This window comes from Egretta garzetta, unplaced genomic scaffold, assembly GCF_000687185.1.
Source record: "Egretta garzetta isolate BGI_Z169 unplaced genomic scaffold, ASM68718v1 scaffold329, whole genome shotgun sequence".
Classification (NCBI taxonomy): domain Eukaryota; kingdom Metazoa; phylum Chordata; class Aves; order Pelecaniformes; family Ardeidae; genus Egretta; species Egretta garzetta.
The window spans coordinates 5,376,881-5,398,454 of record NW_009269999.1 but is presented as its reverse complement, the minus strand read 5'-3'; the positions used below and the strand labels follow the sequence as shown (position 1 = coordinate 5,398,454).

The following is a 21,574-nucleotide window of genomic DNA, read 5'->3' as shown; positions in this document are numbered from 1 at the left end:
GAATAATGAGTTGCAAACATTTCAGCTTTAATTTTCCAAAGCAGGTCTTGCTACACTTGCTTGAACACTTTTCATGTTTGATTTTATTCTTTGGGTTGGTTTTTTTTTGTGTGTATGTGTCTGGTCGTGTGGTTAGAAGTGCAAAAGAATGATACCTTTAGCCTTAGGAAGAAAAACAAACACGCAAACTAAAACCACCTCTGCATAGGTACATTTAGATGTGCAAAGGGAAAAAAGACTTACTGGTAGGATAGCTTAATTTGCTTGGGGACATTGTGAGTGATGCTGGCAAAAGAATGCTGTTGCCGTTTTAAAGTGAGTTTGCATAGGGAGAGTTTGCTGTTATAGCTGATGCTGACAAACATATTCTGTAGACAAGGCTCCAGGCTGGATCCCCTCCCTTCCCCTTCTTCCCAAGGAGCTTCAGAGAGCTGCCCTTTGCTCCTCTGCTAGCAGGAGGGGGCAGCTGCTCAGCTTTGTGTGTTTCATTCTCCTGGGAGGAGCACAGATGGGATTTTTCCTGTTGGAAGCCCCTGTCAAAGCCTCAGTTGTGCTTCCTGCCATGTGAAGGTCGGTGCTGATAGCGGTGTCGAGCTGTCGATGAGCTGTATTCACAGCCAGGCATGGGGGATTACTGCAGTTCAACTACAAATGGCGAGTTCTGCTCATGTTTGTGCCTGCACTGCTGCAGAAGTTGGTGTCGCTCCAAAGTGGCTGTGCTCTGTCTGCTCCCCATGTTGGGACACTGGCTTCACAGCTCATCTGGCCAGAGCTGAGAAAGGATGACTTGTCACTTTACAAGACAGCTTGGAGGGGAGGGGAAGGTGGGGGAATGCTGCTACTGTAACATCTTCCTTGCTGTAACCCAGCGCATGCCCTCATTTTTGCTATTCCTGAGGTAGTTATGCTCTAGGTTAGCCAGAAGCTTGAAAGCTGAGGTGACAGTAGAAAGCCTAGAAGGGACTGGAGCTTTGTTACCCAGACCTGGCTTGTGCAGTTTTCCAGAGTTCAAAGGAACTTGTGTCAATGGCCTTTAAAGGAATTTCATGGCAGCAAGGTGGCCACATCACTCCTGATATCACTTGTTACTCATTTCCAGTTCGTTAACCAGGGAAAAGTCTATCCTCTCTTACCATCATCTCCTCTCTCTCTCCCACTCTGCCCTTTCTTCTCTCCCTTTGTCAGAGGGACTGATACTTCCATGCAAACAGGAAGAGAGGCAAGAGCAGTCCCATGCACAGTATGAATGAACTCCAGTAACCTCATCTCGTTTCTCGTCCTTTCAGTTGCAGGGCCAAGGACATCTGGCAGTTGGGAGTGATGGAGGGAGGAAAAAGAAAGGCACAGCCCATCTTACCCACCCTGAAAGCAGCCACACATATACTCTCTTTTCCTCTTGCTCCTTGTGTTAACATGGCACTCTTTGATCAGGCAGAAACTAAAAGGTGAAGACAAGGGCAAAACCAAAACCTCAGCCTTTGACAAGCAAGAAATGATGAGAGGCAGGCAAGAGGGGAGGGAGCATCTCTTGCTGGATGAGGCATGTGAACAGGAGAGCTGACTTCTTGTAAAACACTTGCTGTTGGGGTGAGGAGTTCCTTTGCAGAGCTTGTACGTTCTTGGGTGGGACTGGAGTCAGCACATTCTATCTTCATCTGATGCACCATTTGGGAAGCCCTGTTCCCAAATGGAGGAATCCACAGGATGGAAAGAAACAAATCCTGTGTTCTGATGATCATAGACAAGGAGTGAGTTCAGTTGTTGTGGTGTGGTGTGGGTTTTTTTTGTTTGTTTTTTTTTTTATGTGGAGCAAAGCAAAAGTATTTTGGGCTGATTCTGCCCTGGATTATTGTGTTCTGTTTGGTAGTACAGTTGTGCCTTATGATTCTAATTCACTTTGCTAACCAATTTGTTCAATAGAGACTTTATTGTTTCTTACCTGAGGTAGGGTGGAACTGGCTTGGGACTTCTGTTGATGCCATTGTTTGTTTATAATAGCACATTCTGTGGGTCAAGAGCATCATAAGTCATATTAGGGCCAGGTTCAGAAATGTCTGCAGACGTCTTTGCATTTCAGTTGTAATATAAGGTCTAATTTTGGAAGGAACATTATGGAGACTGCCCTCCAGTCTTGCAGAACTCACCTTTAGGGTGTTTTTCTGTAATAGCCTGACTTTCCCTTCCTCGGTTTCCTTCTATTCTTTTTAGGCATACCATCTTTCAGAATAAAGTCTTTGATCCTGCTGTACACCATCGTTACACCTTCCTGCTTCTCTTCCCAGAACCCTTTCAACTGAGTGACACACATCTGTTTATTTTATTCAGTTGTTAGTTACTTTTGCTGCTGTTCTCTGAACTCTGCCATGGCATCTGTACCTGGTCTGGGTTGAAGAAGTCATGCTGTGTGTTGAGACCAGACTAAAGCCAAAGGAGATCTTCACAATGAGAGCTTGGTGCTGCAGCGAGAACCCAGTTGAGCTCAGGGATGCACCAGTTCAAAGGAAGAGACAAATATGTGAGCAAAGGCCATGCCAGAAATTGGCAAAGTCATGGCTAATAAAGGAGTTGATCAGCAGTGGAGTAAAAGCCGAAGTAAGGTGGGGGTGAGGGGAGGCAGGCTCTAAAACTCAGAGTTAGAGAGGGAATAAGACCCTTAACTTGAGGGCAAGAGACCAGAATGCAGTTGCCCATTCCTGAGGAGCAGGCTGCGCAGCCAGGAGTGACTGATAGGACTCTTGCATAGTTGGCAGAGGTGGCAACAACTTGCAAGGCTCACAAGCCAGTGCTGCACATTTGAGCAGCTGCTCATGGGCAGCTGAAGCTTAGCTCGACAGCAAATGAAAGCAGTCAGAAGGCTGTAGGTTTTGGGGTTTTTTTTATTGGTTTGGGACTGATGGTGGCTTGCAAACTCCTTCCTGTTCATGGTGGTTTTTATGCTTCTGAGAGATCAAAATGGATAATGTGCAGTGTCCCTGCAGTTCTCTGTAGAGAGGGATTTACAGTGCGGGCACAGAGCTAGTCTCCGTTCCCTGAGAGTTACAGAATCGTTCTTTCCATTCTTTGTAAACATACTGTTCAAAATCATTCTTTATGCTGTCCTGTTACATTGATTTGTGCACCTTGCATTTTCATGGTTTGTCCCTCCCACTGACATATGAAGTTGATAATTTTTCCTCATGACTCTTACCAGTCTTCACGTGTAATATTACTTCATTTTCAGAGTGACAGATTTGCATAGGATTCTTTTTCTGCCCTGAAAGGTACAAGTGTCTCTTTCAACTTTTTCCTAATTGAAACCTGTCATGTGTGTACTTTTGCCCCACTTACAGACCTACTAGGTGCTCCAGCGTTTCTTGAGAAATGTGATGATGCAGAGGGAAGGAAGAGGAATGAGCCAACATGAGCTGGGAATAACCTTTGTTTCTGTGAGACAGCTACAAGGTAGTACCAAGTTCCTTGGGAAGGTTTGTCAAAATACTCTGGCTGCTACGCCAGAGACGGTATAGGAAGAACATTAGGTCACAAAGTACTGGCTACTCCTTATGAAAGGATTGGAACAGTGGTGTCTTCTAAAGGACTTTGTTCTGTGCTGGTGCTGTACGGTCCTGTGTGTTCTCAGTCCAACAGGTTGTCATCTTGGCCATTTTGATCTGCAGCCAGCTTTTGATACTCGAGGTAGCATCACCACTGTGTGAGTTGGGCCTTTAGATTTCAGTGGAGACCTTTATGCACCGTTATGAGCCCGCCTTTCAGAGGTAGATTCAGATTGGGCGCTAGCACTTATATTGCCTGTCAGAACACGTTTAGAAGCCAAAATGCCAAATTATATCCCTGCTTTAGGTACCTCTGAAAGATAGGCCTTCCTATCAGGTGCATTTGTTCAACAGCCTGTTAGGCCCATGCACAAAGGCACAGTCCTGTTGATACACAGCTGTGTGACGTGTGAGCACAGTCATGTTAACATATGTATACAAATTTAAGGTCTCTTTTGCTGATGCTGACATGCTAAAGAGTGCACAAGTGATTCATTACAGAATTGAAACAACCATATATTTTCCCTTGGCAGAAGGCTGTAGGATTTTGTAATTTATAGAACCAGGACTCTGACCAGTAAATCCTGTTTTGAAATATTCCAGAAGCTTGTGCAAACTTCCTAAAAAGCTACAGTTTCCTCTGAGCATCCAGTATTTGGAGGTAAAGGGCTCATTGTGCTATTCCTCTGGTTATTCCTGCACTCCACAGTACAATTTCTTCAGAGATGTGCTTACATCTGGTCTGGTTCCTGATCCTTAAACTTCTCACAGAAAGCACCAAACAAGGAATACCAGGGAGAGGACAGACTGTTCAGCAGAAGTGTCTGCATCTGGCTCATTTGGTTTCTCTGTGCTGTGGTGCACTGCCCAATGCTGTCTCCTTTACTTGTCCTCAGTGAATGTGAGGCAGAAATTAGGCTTTGTGTCTGTTGATGACAGGTCAGATCAAAGACTTCCAGAAGAGTGCATAAGTGCTTCAGTTGTGCTTGGAAGAGGACTCAGCTGAGAGAATGGGATGAGATGAGACGGTTGCTGGAGGAAGTGAGGAACATTTCTGGCACTTACCATGAGGTGCAGGAGCCAGGGCTGCCACCTCTGGTCTCTCTTAATTACTTTCCATTGCAAGAGTGCTGTTCCTGAGACCATTGCTATCAGAGTTGTTCTGTTGCCTCAGAAAAGAAAGGGAGAGGGAAGAAATAGAGTAGGGCAAAGCCAGTGGTGACACATTTCAGAAGTGCTTAGTGTCTTATTTGAGACATGGGTGGCAAGGGCTGGCAGAAAATTGTTTCCCTTAGCCTTTCATCTCTATGTGCTTCCTCACTGGAGTATGTCTGCTCATGAGGTTCATCCGTTCTAGACGCTGCGTTAGAGAGAAGTGATTGCTTCATCTTTTGTCACTTGGCCAGTCCTGGTTTCTAAAACTGACAGAGTTGAGACAGACGGTGGGAGGCAGCACAGCAGATTATGTCAAGAAGACAGTGTTCCCTCTTGCAGTTACGGCTTGCATCACCCTTCTACATTTTTAGTTGAAGCGGTGGTGCAAATTGGAAGATGTGAACCTCTAATAATGTGATTATTATTACAAAACAAGATTTTTAGTCGTGTGAAAACAATCCTCATGTAAATATAAACCACAAGGTTTTCACAGAAATCTGTGAAAACTAAGTTCCTGTCCTAGACATACAGTCTCTCACTTGTGTGCCTGTGGGGAAAAAAAATGCTAGTTTAGGTATCTTTACCTAGTACCAGAGTGCTGCTGTTTGTAATTAGGTCAGTTTTCCACAGCCTGCAACTGCTGCCACATCTACAAAACTAAAAAATGCTGTGTCTTAGGAGTAGAGAGAAGACAAGAGGCCTCTCCTGTCTGGCCCGTTCTGTTTTAGGAAGGCTGGAGACTGGTGCACAAAGTAGGAGTGTGTGGGTTGGTTTTACAGCATGAAGATAGTGGCTGATAGGCCTTACACCTCGCCATGCCCTGGGTGTGCACATGGATTTATACTCCCCTCCCTGTTGGTAGCTGCAGACTTCTCAGACATTGCCAGGAAGTCCCCAGTCTCTTAAAAACTCCCCTTTGGGCTCCAGATGTCCTGCTGACAGCAGGTTTCCCTCTTGCAGATGTCAGTCACGGTTGTGCGGATGACACAGTTTTGAAATCCCATCAGGCTGTACTCTCCTCTTTTGCTTTCCAGATTACATTGCAGTTGTGGCTGGGATGCAACAAGACTGGGTCACTGAAGTGAAGGCAGTGGGGCCTGAGCACTGTCACTCATCCTTCAGCTGGGGGATCAAACTCCTCTGAAAAATTACTGCAGTACCGCTGCTGGTGATTCATTCTGCACAATAATTAATGTTTGAATGAGTCTTTTGCGTGGTTTAAAGGAATGTGGAGATGCACTGAGGCAGTACACTTAGCTTTCTTGTTTCGTGCCCAAACATGTCCAGAGACATCTGGTATTGGCATCAGTGAGGAGCTTATATGGGACTAGGACTACAGATCGGGTTTGGGTTTGTTTCAGTGAAGTTTCTATCTCCATCCGATGCTCTATGCCTCTCCACAAGGTTTTCAGTTGCTGCAGGATTTACAGTGGAGACTTTTTAAAAAAAAAAAAAAAAAAAAAAAGTTGGTTGCAATAGCCATGTTGTTTCTTTGAGGACTGTGAGTCTCTGAATTGGTTGCAAATCACATCGGTTAGGTTGTAGTCTCCCACAATAGGACTTACTTCTTTCTGTGGCTTTGAGTTTCATATTTGCTGCCACTGCTTTTATTCTGGATCATCTGTTTCTTCAGCAACAGTGGCTTCGTGCACCAAAGGCTAGGGAGCTCAGAATTCCTTATACTGTCTAAGGCTGTGTTTAGAAAGGTCATGTGAATGAATGTGCCCTGTGGTTTTTAACACCTGCACTGCCACAGTGTAATGGGAGATGGCAGGAGCTCAGCAGCCTTGACAGTATGACTGCTTTTATACTTGATGACTGGTTTGGAGTACTGGGAGGGGGGTGGTTTGTGGAAGTATTGCTTTCATCTTTTCCTTTGGCATTCTGAGAAAAGTTGCACGGTCTGGTCCAAATACCCAGGAGGGAAGAAGGGACTTGGGACTGGTCCTCTGCCTCTTCCCAGTCAGCGCTGCAGCATGTAAGGCATGCCCCTGCTTACCTGGTGCTTTTGTATCTGGGCTGCTGCACAGCTTTGTCACCTCCTGTCTTTCAGAGTGGTAGGCTTCCACTCTTGAACTCAGTCACTCAAGTTAAACTGGTACAGGCCTTTAACGTAGTTGCTTTTTAAATCGGTTAATCCCTTTAGCTTGCATTGGTAAATCACTGAGTTAAGATCAACTGATCAAATGCATGTTCAATCAGATTAGGGGTGTTTACATTAGCAGCTTGCATCAGTTTCGCTCAGTCTGTGCAGCCAAACCAGTAAGGCCTTTTTCTGTGCAGGTGGGGCTTTTTGGAAAAAGTGATTGGATTTGCTTTTCAGGTTCAGGTTCTGTAGTTAGTGCTGTGTAATAAAGATGCTTTTCAGTATGGGTTCTGGGTTCCGGAAAAGGGTATCCTCAGAAGGTTGGTGGTGAATCTATATCCTGAGGGTGGCATAATGGACATTTCCCGTAGGTATGATGCTGGCATTCAATTTCTTGCTGTAGGTGAGGGGAGGATTTGTCATCCTCATCTTTGATACATCATTGATCTTTGGCACAGCCTTTGGCTACTGGTAGTAATAGCAAAAATGGGTGTTCTGTAGTCTTTCCTAAATAACTGTATCAAAATTGTCATTTACGATTTTCTATGTGCTCCGCAGTACATGCCACAAAATCCAGGGCAGCTGGCAGCAATGAGCTATTTGTTACTGGAAGCTTTAACAAAGGCTACCGGTTGTGAAGTCTGGAATTTCCCTCTTACATACTTGGAGAGGTCAGGGCTGAAGTCCCCTGGTGGTGTTAGCAGTAGTGAAGACTTGTTATACTTTGATAAATATCTTTGCAATAAAAAGACAGTTTTGCGCCTCGGTGTGCTAATCTTGTATCTCTTACCACAGTTTGTTTAAAATATTGTGTTTCAAGAGCATAAACACTGATAAAACAAAGTTAATTGTCCCTTTAATAAATAAGGAAACAAAATCTTGAAGCTTGCTTGTAATACAGCTTGTAATAGATTTATCGCCTCAGTAGTTGAACTCTTATGTCTTTTGCATCTGTGTTTTTTTTTTTCCTCACAGGTACTTCCTTTCTGACTTTCAGTAGCAAAGAGAAACTAAAGACCTTGAAGAAAGACACCTGCAGCCCCTTACTCGGCAGTAGCAATGCTTCAGCGATGAGATTATAGTGAGCCCTCCCTGTGTGGCCTCCATGGGTCCCACTCAACTCAGCACACAGGATCATGGGAAGAGGGTGGCAAGTGTATTTGAGATGGAGGAGGAAGGGCTTTCGCTCTTCCCTGGCCCAGAGAACCCCCCTGAGCATGCAGGTATGGAGAAATTCTTACTAAATCCGTGCAAGCTAAAGGCTATCCATTCTTTCAGCTGCAAGCAGAATTGATACTTGGCAAAATTTTAGGGTGAGTTCTGCTGTGCTTCAGGCACTGAGAGGATGTCTAAGAATAGAATCAGTTTGATAGTTGAGGATGACTGGGTTTATTCAGGTGATAAATGTGTTGAATATTTTGCTTATTTGACCTTCTAAAGGCTATGTCTGTGGCAGTAAAATGAATTTCTATTTGTTAGCCATATCAAAAGCTGCTGAACAATACAGCTTTCCTACAGGTGACAATCCAACAGGGGTTAGTGATGCAAAGAAGTAATAGTTTCTTGCAGATTCATATAATGGAAAGACAGTAGAAGTTTCCTCTACGCATTTCTGAGGTTAACTGAGGTAAAATAATATCAGGAAATAGAACTGAGCTTTTGTAGTTATAATTGCTGCTGACACACACAGTTCTACACTTTCTTGTAAGAAGACTTGTACGAGGACGACTTAGTGTAACATCTCTGGATGGGTAACAATTAAAAAAGGAAAGCACAAGTGAGCTGTCCAGCATAGTATCAGCAACTTAATGAAAATATGACAAATCTGTTTGTTGAATGGTGAGGCAATGGGCAATCCCTGATACAAAAATAAGAGGTGATCTGAACATTGAACAAGGACTCATCAGTGGAGTAGAAACTAAGTGAGTAGTTGAAAGGTGAAGAGATATTGCCCTGTAAAAGTCCTTGAAACAGATTTGAGGACAGGAGAAGAAAACAAATGATAAATACCTTACAAAAATGCAAGGAAAAAAGCCACAAAATGTGGTAAAAAATAAGAATAAAAATAGGGGATCTACCAAAGAAGGAGGACCCTAATGACACCTAAAGGTGCAGAGACGGCATTCACACTTGATAAGTCTCAAATTATTTCTGTGTTATTTTTGACTACAGAAAATAATAAGCTATATAACTAAGATGTTACTGTTTGGAGATGGAAAATAATTTGCAGAGACTAAAGAATAAGCCTGTCTGTCTCCATAAAACAGTCGTAGGAACGGTAGTCAGACGTTTATGTAATCCCTTAAAGACAGCTAAGAAATCCACAAGATGGGCAGATCCATCTTGTGGAAGTCATTGGATTACTCTGCTGTCCTTCAGAAACATATGAACATCATTTGAGGCTTCCACAAGGTTATTATACCAGTTAATATGTCTGCAATGGCAGACTAAGTAATTTGAAATAACTGAGGTATTGCATAATTTCCTTTTTGTAATAGATAACTGTGAAGAGAAATATAGTAGAACAAGAGAGGGGAATATCAGAGACTTAACCTTTCTGATGACTTTTTCCTGCAATGAGAAGTGCAGGCCAAAATGAGTGACCTCCAGACCTCTGTAAAGTCAATGGGATTGCAAATCAACACCCAGATACTTAAGACTCTGAAATCTGATATGTAGTGAAGAACACTAATAATAATTTCTGAGACTGACCCAAACCTGTTTACCATTTCAGGAACTCGAGCAGAATAGTAAGCGTAACTGAGAGTAAAGATAGAAGTATTGGAACCATACGTACAAAAGCGAGACATGCCATTGTAACCCTGATGCTGATAAGGAAATGCAACAGCCTTGTCCTGCAAACAAATACCTATGAATTAACTCCAGTGCTTTCCAGGCATATCTAAACATAATTATCAAGACATGCTGTTTGTAATCTTTATGAACAGCTGCCATAGAAGAATCTATAATCTCTGATATACAGAAAAATACTTGCCCTACGAGCTGAGCAGAAGGACATGTCAGATGTCAACATGACTAGAATTAAATGGAATTAAAAGAGAGATGGCTAATAGGGAGGGAATTCACAAATAACATCGACAAGCATTTGGGCTGGACTGCTTAAGGTGAGATGCATTGGAGTAGACCAAAGATGTTTTCAGAATGCACAGCCAGTGACAAGATTTAAGATCTGTCAGGATGACGGAGGAAGAACTGGGAGCTGCTGCACAAGACCATCTGAAATGTGAGGCAGTAGTGAAGGCCCTGTGTTTCAGATGGAATAACAAGGTTTAGTAAATGAGTTGACAGTATGAGAGTGCTTCAGTTTTAGGAGTGGGGAGCACTCTTCTTGAAGAAGAAATTATGGCCTCAGGGTTCCAAAGGTTCACAGAGCTTGTGCAGTGTGCTGCTTGCCTGCTTATTGCCCCTGACTCCACAAAATTGCTCTCTTTGTTCTTGACAGTTTTCCTAAGTGTTCCAGTTACAGGGAGTAGGGCCTACTCAGTCTGCTTTTTGTAGGGTCACAGTTTCAGCACTGGTTTTCTGTCGCTATTTGGCTTTAGAACCATTTTTTCTTGTGTGTAAGCGTGGCAGAGAATAGAAGTAAGGGAAATGGAGGTGAATTCTGAAGAAAATTACTTTCTGCAGAGTCTTGGATTTCAGCTCAACTTTTTTGTAGCTCTTTCTCACACTGGTAACTTAACTGTTACTCCTGCTGATGGAAAGTACAGAAGAATATCTGGCCTGAGTGTATTTTAGCTCAGGCCAAACCTTTGGAGGGGAACAAGCACGATGCTATATGTGCTTACATAGTTGAGGTGAAACTGTTTAGATTATGTCAGTGGTTTGCAGAAGATACGCTTGCCCAGAGGGAGAGTCTGTGAAATGGGAGAATTGATCTTTTCATCCATGTGTTTTGGAGATAGTGGGTTTGAGTGAGGATATTGGTTATTGTAAGGAACGGGGCAGTCAGCTGCAAACACTATGCTTCCCTCATGTGTGTGGGTTTTGTGTTTTGTTTTGTTTTGTGTTTGTTTTTTGTTTTTTTTTTTTCCCTTTTCCTCCATACTGTTTGTTTCGGTAGAAAATCCCCCCCTGAAGCGGAAGAAGGGCCCAGCCCCTAAGATGCTGGGAAATGAAGTGTGCAGCGTGTGTGGGGACAAGGCATCTGGCTTCCATTACAATGTGCTGAGCTGTGAAGGCTGCAAGGGCTTCTTCCGCCGCAGCGTCATCAAGGGTGCACAGTACGTCTGCAAGAACGGTGGCAAGTGTGAGATGGACATGTACATGCGTCGCAAGTGTCAGGAGTGCCGGCTGCGCAAGTGCCAGGAGGCGGGCATGCGGGAGCGCTGGAGGCTGATGGGTGTAAGGAAGTGGGGGCAGTGTGAGTGTTTGGGCGTCACATGTGAGCCATGCGGGTGGCATACTGGAATGTGTGTGGGAAGTCACTGAGAGCTTAGCAGGGATCACGAGGAGAGGTGAGGCTGTTAGTGGAACAACACCGGTGTGCTGAGAGCCCCAGCCCTGCTGTATTCCTTGTAAGAATTCGTGGATATGACATCAGAGGAAAGACTTGCAACTAAGATTTAAGTGTTCTTCAGTATGCTGTCAACTGTATCGGTAAACTCGGGCTTCTGTCCATCTTGTGATCAGGACCGCACAGTTGGTCACCATGCTCCTTGAACAGCAGGCACTTTACTTTGCCTTGTACTGTAAGCTTGTGACAGAGGTCAAGGGCAGCACCGCAGCACTGCAGCTGTGTTTGTTTGTGCCGGCCCGATCTTGTTGCTCCCTGCAGTGAACTCTGCTATTTTTCTCACAGGAGCCATAAGGCTGCTGTTTCTGAATATTCAACAATATGTTCCTGCTCACATAGCAGCAACAGCCCTCCTTGGCTAAGGCATCTGGGTTCCATCTTCTTGCTGGCCAAGACTGACCGAATGGATGCTCAGTTAATATTAAATATGTGTGAATTCTCCCCTTCTGACATCCAGCACCCAGAACAGTGAGAAACAGAGGGTATTTCAGAAACGTCTCTAAAAATACTTCTGCAAAAAGTACATCCCGCTGAGCTGCACAAAGGACACATGCTTTTCAGTTTTTTCAACATGAAACACGGCACACTTAACGTATGTAATCAGTGTCTTTGTCACACTGGTTTGTATCAGCATTACATATGCTGTCTTTGCCCAATTTCCCCCTGTTCCTGAGAGCTACAAAACAGATGTGGTTGAAAAGCTATGTAGCAAGGCTACCTGTCCACCTTGCTACTCTTCTGTTGCAGGTAGATACTGTTAGAGCCTCAATGCATTTCTGCATTTGCACATTGTCTTATGTTGAAGGCAGCTCAGGAAAATGAGGCCAAAAGGAATCTTTGGGTTGTTATTATCAAGTGCTTGGCAATTCTGTTGACACTGTAATCCCCATTGCAAATTTGCCTTGTTAATCTTGACAGAAACTGAGGGATTTTTCCTTTAGCTGTTTCACTTGGAGGTCATTTCAGAACTTCCCTCTAGTGATTGTTGGAAACATTTCTAATTCCTAGGCTGAAGTTATTCATGGCTAGTTTATTGTTCTTAAGCCAGTGTGAACTGTGATGTTAAGTAGTTCCTTCATGGCAAACCAAGTGACTTGGATTGCTTTGAATTTAGCATGGTGTAGAAGCTTGCACATAGGCAGTTTCCAAGATTCAGTAATATCTGGTACCTTGTTACTCGGCTACGCTTTGTGCATCTGAGTCCCAAGATGAGGGACTGTAATCACTTGGATCAATTACTTCCCTTCTTAAACTAACACTGTGACTACCATTTTCTAATCTTGCAGATCCCCCTTAATTTGGTAACTGTCTTTGCTGTTAGAATTGTAATTTTTGTGCATGTGTGTACCTGTGCGTGCATACTCCTTGTTGTAAATCGGGGATAAAGGTTACTCTCATCTTGAATGCACTATGTTCTTTGTCTTTCCCTCCAATCCCACGGACTGTCTGTTTCAGAATGCTCTCTCGCAGTAGTTCTCCATTTCTTGTATTCATGTTTAGCACGATTCTTTTGACAAGTGCAAGTATATACTTGTTCAGTTTGGGGGCCTGCCTTCCTGTGTAGCAGCCATGTTTCCTCGTTACCTGTGCATAAAAAATGGACAAAGAATCTTTCAGCACTCTTAAATCTTGTTTGCAAAATCAAGCGTTATTTTTTTTTATATTTGTTGCTGAAGATACGGTTTGTTTTTTTCCAGTCAGTCCCTCTTCTGCTTTTTATTCATTCATCACTAACTCACAGCACGGTTCTCTTGAAGGTAATCCTTGAATCCAGGTGTATCTGGTAGTTTCCTTTCTATTGGATGCAATTGGTTTTGCAGGTTTGACTTAAAGAAACAACAAACCTCCTCTACATTCAAATCAGTGAATTCTTCAGTTATCTTAATTACAGGCCTTTAACAGATTTTTGTATTTAAGTTAACTAATGAGCAGTTGGTCCAATAGGATTTTTCACAACACATGCCTCTGAGTTGTTCTGTTCCTTACCATGTTACATCTAAATGGCATATCCTTTCACTTCATGACTGAAAAAGCCTTCTAGCCCTATTCCTGAAGGACTTGCAGTCCTCAGTACGTTCTATGCAAAAGTATTCTTTCATTATTTATCTTGTGGTATGTTACTACTCTACCATCTGCTGCAGATGGGTACATAGAAAATTGTGCTTTCACTCTGGACCTCCATCCAGTACTGACTCTGACCTCTCAAGAGTAAGAAGAAATGACGCAAGCTGTTAACTTAGCAATATTAGAAAAGACGCAACAGCAGGATAACGTAAAATACAGTGGACGCACCATGAAGAGAGCACCTGTTGGAATCTGTCATAATGTGACATTTTGGGGAATTGCTCAGTGGGGAAAGTCGCTGTTGTCTTTCTGAGATCTGCAGGGCCTCATGAAGGGAGTGTCTGTCCTTTGTGAACACTTTGCATGACAGTGTGATTAAAAGAAAGGCAATGGAACAACTTAAAAGTGGGGAAACGAGAGAGAAAAACAAATGATAAGTACAGCTGCCTGCATTGCATACACTCAGAAATACCAGATACAGGCAGCTGTGATCTCTGCCTCTCCATCCACGGCATGTTACCCTGTGTTTAGTGTGGTTTCCAGTGTGCTCGTATGCCATGACTGATCTCTGGCTATTCCTGCTTTAGATGTTCTGTCTGAAGAACAGATCCGACTGAAGAAACTGAAGAAGCAGGAAGATGATCAGGCTCGCACAGTTGTGATGCGTCCAAACCCTCCGAATCCACCAAGCCCTTCTCACAAACTGACACCTGAACAGTTGAGCATGATAAAAAAACTTGTGGCCGCTCAGCAGCAGTGCAACCAGCGCTCATTCACAGACAGGCTTAAAGTGACGGTAAAAACTCTACCAGTGTACTCAAAATACTAAAAAGTGAAGTTTGGGGAGTCAGGGTTGTGGCTAAATTATTTGGGAGAGCACAGATACTTTAGGCATTGCATCCGTGGGCTAAAGTTCTGTAAATAATAGCAAAGGATGATGTTCCAGTGTGTCTAATTTTCTTTCTCTGTTCACTTCATCTTTTCATCTTTCTGCCCTGACTAGATCTTTCACATGTATACGCTGTCTCTTTCCATTCCCACAGCCGTGGCCCCAAGTTCCTGACCCTAATAACCGTGAAGCAAGGCAGCAGCGTTTTGCTCACTTTACGGAACTTGCAATTATCTCTGTGCAAGAGATTGTGGACTTTGCCAAGCAACTGCCTGGCTTCCTGGAGCTCACCAGGGAAGATCAGATTGCTTTGTTGAAGACATCTACCATAGAGGTAAGAGTTTGGCTCCACCACAATACATAGTAGCAGAGGTGAAAGAATTTCGAGAACCCACCTGGAGAACTGGTTCCATCCCTTTTTCTGGGATGGCAGGCTGAAGGAAATCAGCTATGGGACCATTACTGCAGTGCCAGGCTATACTGGTAAAGGGCCATGGAGGAGAATGAGGCAAGAGCCTTGGTAGTGGTAAGCAGGTATTTCCCCCTTCCCAGAAGCAGACACCGCAAAGGATGAAGGAGAATTTACCTTGGATTTTTTAAGCTCTCTTGAGAGAAACTGCTCGGAGGGTTTTTGTTTGGGTGGGTTTTTTGTTTTCAGAGATGCTCTGACAGTCAGCAAATTATCAGTGTTGTAACAGTCTTTCCTGTTTTCAAATCAAGTATATCTATTTCTGGTCTTAGGTGATGTTGTTGGAGACATCTCGTCGATACAATCCAGAGATTGAGAGCATCACCTTTCTTAAGGACCTGAGCTATAATCGGGATGACTTCGCCAAAGCAGGTGGTGCATTAGACAGGTGTTTCTTCCTTCCCTGTGTCTTGTGTTCCTTCACCTTTTCCTTTTTAATGTGGGCTGCTGGAAATAGTATGTGGGGCCTTAAAGATGAAGTCAGGTGGGAGGTTTAGAACAGGACCAGACTGATATCCACGCAAACCTTTTTTCTTTTAACATTTCATGTCTGTCTTTAGGGGTGAACTTGCTTTGGAAAATTTGGGCTCTTAGAGCATGATAATCTTGCTTGTAAGAGTGCACGCAGGGCTAGCAGCTGGTGTGAACTTCCTTGCTGGTAGAGATCCGATGTGGACATGTGGTCTTAGAGCTGTATCAGATCACAACAAAGCAAACCACAGTCTTTTCTCCTTTGCAAGTATATCACTTGCTAATCTGGATGCATGCTTTGAGTGATGACATCAGTGTGATTACATTTCAGTTGATATGACGTCTATATGGTGCACTCTGAGTGCAGTATCCCCACAGAGTGCTTTAGGCGTGTCATCAGCTCAGTGTACAGTGGTCTGCAGTGATGTGATTTTTGAAGTCTATTTTTCCAAGAGCAATGAGTGTCTGTAATTTTAGATGAAGTAACAGGAAGTGTGTATCTTCAGCATTTCTGAAAAGAAGACCTTGGCTGTCATTCATGTGACTTTTTTTTTTGGTTTTTTTTGATTCCTTGGGTAGCTCTTTCACCATTTATACTTGAGATGGCTTTAGTCTATTTTTCCAAGAGCAATGAGTGTCTGTAATTTTAGATGAAGTAACAGGAAGTGTGTATCTTCAGCATTTCTGAAAAGAAGACCTTGCTTCAGATTATTAGGAAGGCAAAAAGCAGGCACCCATAAAGACTCCCTCCATCTTGTTCATCCTTCTCCAAGTTGTACTGCAGGAAATTAGAAACTTGGATGCTGTTTTGGGGGAAAGACCTAAAGTTTTCAGCATGATTGTATAGCACATAGCACAGAGACCTGATTTGACAGTGGCCTCTGTATGTTATGACAGTAAATACCAATGCATTTCTGCCTGACTGCATTTATCAAAGGAGGTGATTGGAAGCCTACATCAGGCTCTGCCTCAGCTCTCCCAGCTTTCTGAGCTGAAGGAAATGGCATAGTTCAGACTTCTTGGAACTATGTATTTTCAGCTCAGACAGACTTGAGATGAATCTGGAGCATGGGTTTAAAGCTTTCTTTGAAACCAAACGGGCTGCTGGGTTTGAAGGAGGTGATGGTGTGAGAGTGGAAAGTGTGGATGTTGTACTCATGGGCTTCTGACTTTTTGATGGACTTACCTGATAGCTGATGTCGTGTTCCTTTAGCTGTTGCCTAGTAATGTGCTGTGGGGCATTTAAGGCTCTAAGAAAACACAGAAATAGCATCATTTTACAGTTAGAGCCTGACTTCTCAGCCAGTGTTGTTGGTGCTCACCAGTGGTGGTGGGGTGTAAAGGGAGGTTTTGGCCACACTGGGAACACAATGTAAGGGTTTTTCCCTGCCTGCCTGTCCTCCCCGCTCCCTGCCATACTGTGGTGGGTTACTGGCAGCCTATTCTGTGAGAGGGAGGGGGAGAGAGGAGACAATTGTTGTTGCCTCACCTTGTTCTCTTCTGTTTGTTGCAGGTCTACAGTTTGAGTTCATTAACCCCATCTTCGAGTTCTCAAAGGGAATGAATGAGCTACAGCTCAACGATGCTGAATATGCACTTTTAATTGCCATCAACATTTTCTCTGCAGGTAAAAAGCCAGGAGCTCTGAAGAGCTGCAGCAGTGAGTCAGAGGGCAAGGAAAGTAGAGTTAAGGAAGGTCACATGCTGAAGAGGAGTAATAAATGGTGTATAGGGTCTAGTGATAAATGGAGTGTGTTACTACTTCTGCTTAGGGGTATTCATTATATACTGAATTTTCTAGTGCCACCTCCAGAGGAAATCAGATTCCCCACTGCTGGAAAAATGTACAGAAAAATCGGCCAGTATTTATCTTCCTCATTTAGAAATTGCTATTTTACTGTCTGCTTAATGTACTTGGCTTCTCCAGTGTGATGCAGGTCACACAGCATGAGTGACATCTAGTGGTCAAGTAAAGATGCTCTGGATGTGAGGCCAGTATGGCTCTGGGCCTGGACAGGGTTTTTTTGCACAGAACCCACCTCTACTCTTTACTTCTGTTTTCTGTCTTGTGACCTGAAAGATGGAATATTTTTTTTTTTCCTGTTTTCTAACTGGTTCGGCTGCTGGAGAGACTTTCCCATTCCCTCCTAAACGGGCAGCTTCTCATCTTCGTTGGGACAGGAATGTGAGACCAAACACACTTATACAGTGCTGTTTGGTGTCTCTAACCTTCCATCTCTATAGGAGTCGGATCGGACTCCCCATGTGCAGTAGACATCACTGAGAAAGAACAGTTACACAAAACTGACATAGCTGCTGCAGTCATGGATGACTCTCTCAGCTGTGCTGGATGAATGCTAGCTGAGGTTTTGGGGAGAGACCATACTGAAGGACTGGACTTATGCAGGATTGTCAAGTCCAGTGAAGCTGCCTGTGGCAATTTGCTTACTTCTAACCTGCTGTTTGGCAGACCGACCGAATGTGCAGGACCAGTCCCTGGTGGAGAGGCTGCAGCACACCTACGTGGAAGCCCTTCATTCTTACATTTGCATCAACAGACCAAATGTAAGTGCCTGACCAGAACTTCCGCAGCAATGATGCAAACTGATTTTATGTTTATGCAGGCACAGTTCTTGCAGTACTGTCTGTAATGGGTCTCTTGCTGCCTGTACTGTCATGTTCTTCCCTTCTGTGGCTGTTTGGTAGCAGCTGTCAATGTAGGATTTGTGAGCTGTCATAGCCTGCTGTTCTGTATCACGTTCCATGGTTTAGCCAGCATGGAAAGTCTGGAGTGTTGGGACATGGTGTAGTATTCGTGTTCCTCCCCATTGCCACCTCCTGGAGAATGCTGGGTTTAAAGGAAGTCGGGATTGTGGTTACAATGAATCATCTGGTGTGGTAATTTTTTTTTGAAAAAAATTTTAGTGAGACTTTACTAACAGCTGCCTATTTGTCTGACTCTGCAGGACCGCCTGATGTTTCCACGGATGTTAATGAAGCTGGTCAGTCTTCGGACACTAAGTAGTGTCCACTCCGAACAGGTGTTTGCCCTTCGGCTGCAGGACAAGAAACTCCCTCCCCTGCTTTCAGAAATCTGGGATGTGCATGAGTGACTGCATGCTCCCAGGGCACTGACATGCCGACATAATGCCATCTCCCAGCCTTTGCTAACGAGAAGCCAGCCTCCCCTCTCCAAAGCACTGAACTCTGGGCTAGACAGCGCAGGGATTGATGCGCCTGGGGTTTCAATGTTGTCATGAGACTATGCAGGAGGCAGCTGGGGTAGATCAGATGGGGGGGGTTGGTTTTGAGGTAGTGCCCATACCCCAAAGGAATAACATGAGACATCTGAAAACAGTAGAAATGAAGACCTTCCCCCCATACACATACACCTCTTTCTTCAGAGTCTTTCTCCTTAAGCATGTCTCGAGGGCTTGCCCGTTGATCCTCTCCTCTCTTGTTGATTATGAAAGTGAATTTGCAGGAACTTGCCAAACCCTCTCTATTGAGAGTAAACCCAGCTCAAAAGGCTTCTGCAGGGTCCCCAGTGTACCTGGATCTGAGGAGCTCAGGGAAGTCAATGTGGATGTTCTAGGGGTTTCACTGGGTTTCCTATAAATAAAATCTCTTGTATGCGCTGCCCTTTACGATTCCAAGAGAAGTAGCTGTTATTTCGTTATTATGAGACTTCATCTCTAGAGCTGCCCTTTCATTCTGGCCCTCCTTTGGATTACTCTAATGCGTAGTGCCCTTTGTCTAACAGGGAGGCCCTCTGGGTAGGGAACATTTGTACATCGGAAAGATGTCAGGCATAAAGTAGTGGATTTTTTTTAATGTAAAACACCACAGTTGTATCTCATGGTGGTTCTCAGCCAGTTCACTGTACCTTTGATTTGCTAACAGCTGGAAAACTTTAGTTCAAAACAAATCAGGGGTGGAATAGAAGAAAGATAGGTGGGAAGAACTGGTACCTAGGCAAGGTAGGTGTGGTAGAAGGATCTCAAAAACTTCCAAGAATTTGGAGCATGTGGTATGTGTTCCAAGGTGGGCGTGAAGATATATCGGCCAAGGAGAGAGGACACACTGCACTTAGTGAGCTATGTGGGCATTGCGTAAGCATGGGCTGCAGGAATATTGGGTGTAACCAGATCCACTTGTGTCTTCTTCCTTTTGCCAAAGTCTTTCCAAGGTATTTGCTCAAGGTTTTGGTGATGGTCATGGGATATGGAGGTCCCTCCTGTATGAGGAGTGCCAGCTGCTTTAGAAGGACACTTGGGTCTTGTATCCTTTATTCACTTTTGGGCACTGTGAGATCCACACTGGATTTATGCCCCAAGTTCTTAAGTATCCACATCCATAAGTATTCTAGGATTTACAGCAATATTTTGTCTGACAGGAGAGAAATACACTGTTGTAGAACATGTTCCTTATTTTCCAAGAAACAACATCTTACGGCTGATCTCAGAGATGTAACTTTAAGTATCCTGGTAGCTTGGTCTCATGAGTCTTCTCTGTCATAGGGGTCTATGTTTGCTTGCCCGGTGAGCATCCCAAGAGCCTAGGTTCACATGGCTCTTTTTTGTTTGTTTGTTTGTTGGTTGTTTGTTTTTTTTTTTTTTGGCTGTGTATATGAGCACTATGCCCGTGGTAAGGGTATTGTGTCCATTTTGCACTTGAGGTTGGTCCCCTGCCACTGGCCTTCACTCTGCACCTTTGTAAAACACTTGCAACAATCTGTAAAATAATCTGTTGTTTTTTATAACTCATTGCAATTGCAAAAATTCTTGTTTAAATCTGTATTTTTAACTAATCTGTTTGAGAAATGTTAATGTTTATATAAAAGAATAAAGCCTAATACAGGATTTTAACATTCTCTGATGTCCTGTCATTAGACTGGAGGAGGATGGAGTAAGTTCTTCATGTAACAAGCTCAAAGCTGATACGAAAGTGAGTATATAGGCTGGGGAGAAGCAAGAAGTGGTGAAAAAGAAATAGCTGTGCAACCGCAGGCAGTTTCTTTCGGCCTCTACTATGAGACTGTAGCTTGCTATGCACCTCGCTGTGTGCCAGAGCTGGCAATAGGTGATGTGGATTATGAGCAGGTCACAAAGACCATGGATTGTCCGTACGTATCTCACCTTGGTTTGTACAGCTGCATTCAGAATTTAGCCCTTTTACTCCATGTGCTCTACTCCATTTTCTGCATGTCGTGGCTCACCAAAATCACAATGAGCTCAGCGTGCCCCTGGCTGTCAAGTGGATTTCAGCGGGATCCTAGCTGATACCTGGTACAAATGCCTCGGGAGTGATCGGTGCAGGGAGAAGCGACAGGGATGGCTGTCCATCTGCATTACCTCCAAGGGAATGGTAGGATGGGGGATGCGGAGCGTTGCCTGGCGTTAGCTGCTTCCTGAGCACTTGAAGATCCCCTGCCATGATGGGGAAGGCAGGCTCCACACCACAGGCTGTTCTGCTGAAGCCTCCACATTACTTTAGAGTATAAAATTTAAATTGGAAACTACTAAACCGGAGGAAGAGGGAATAGGAATGGGCTCACAGGAGACTGCAGGGGGGTATGAGGTGGGGAGTAGTGAGCAGAGCTCAAGAGCTCAAGCCAGCCCTGGGTGGATTAGAGGGTGTCTGGGCCCTACTCCAAGCAAGGATTTGCTAAACAATGAGGATGTCAACAATCAAAAGAGGCAGTGGCAATGAAGCCGCAGCTTCATTTTTAGCTTAATTTTCTTCATTTTGAGCTGCATCTGACTTCTATTAATTTGAAGAAAAAAGCTGCCTGTCAATTTAATGTATTTTCAAGGGACAACCCATAATGTTGCTGTTGACAGCAGTGGCGAAAATGGTGTTTCCTGTTGGCTCCACCCTTGTGCGACAGCCCTGTTGGTCATGATCTATTTGGATCAATAAGGGGAGGAAGAAAAGATGGGTGTGTTTCCGAAATCCCAATTCCCCTGTGAGGGGCAGAGTACAGGTGTGGAGTATCAAACCATGCGTTTCACCATTTTGCACCTTATTATCTATTTCTTTTTTTAAACCATCGGGGTATTTGCGGTAGTTTTGGTTGCACTTTGGGTTTATTTCAGCAATTTTGGTGTTGTTAATAAATGGATTTGGTTGTGCAGTGTACAGGTCTATAGGAGCTTAGAAGGAATTTTAAAAAAGCTGTATCTCAAGCTTTAATAACCAAATTCTCTTGTAATCTTATGAAGCCAGTAGCAAACCAGCAAAGTGGCGCGACAGGCACAGGGTGAAAGCACACAGCGCTGGATGTCCTTGGTGTAAGGTAGCGCCTCCTTACCCCTGGGGCTCTGGCCGACCTTGCCGGGCTGGCGCCGGGCTTTGCTGCGAGGCTTCG

The 21,574-nt window shown here is 44.0% G+C and overlaps 1 protein-coding gene across 5 annotated transcripts in view; it reads left to right on the top strand.

Moving 5' to 3' along the window:
- The window catches only part of NR1H3 (nuclear receptor subfamily 1 group H member 3), a 28,651-nt gene extending 9,432 nt beyond the window's left edge, over positions 1-19,219 (top strand). The window contains exons 3-11 of one of the 5 annotated variants that reach the window (XM_035902956.1): positions 3,330-3,441; positions 7,750-7,997; positions 10,859-11,125; positions 13,963-14,171; positions 14,419-14,598; positions 15,006-15,105; positions 16,718-16,831; positions 17,675-17,769; positions 18,171-19,219. In XM_035902956.1, the coding sequence (XP_035758849.1) occupies positions 7,880-7,997; positions 10,859-11,125; positions 13,963-14,171; positions 14,419-14,598; positions 15,006-15,105; positions 16,718-16,831; positions 17,675-17,769; positions 18,171-18,317 (1,230 nt within the window). In that variant the 5' untranslated portion in view covers positions 3,330-3,441; positions 7,750-7,879 and the 3' untranslated portion in view covers positions 18,318-19,219. The other 4 variants (XM_035902957.1, XM_035902958.1, XM_035902955.1 and 1 more) reach the window with 4 other exon arrangements.
- Positions 19,220-21,574: the final 2,355 nt, after the last annotated feature.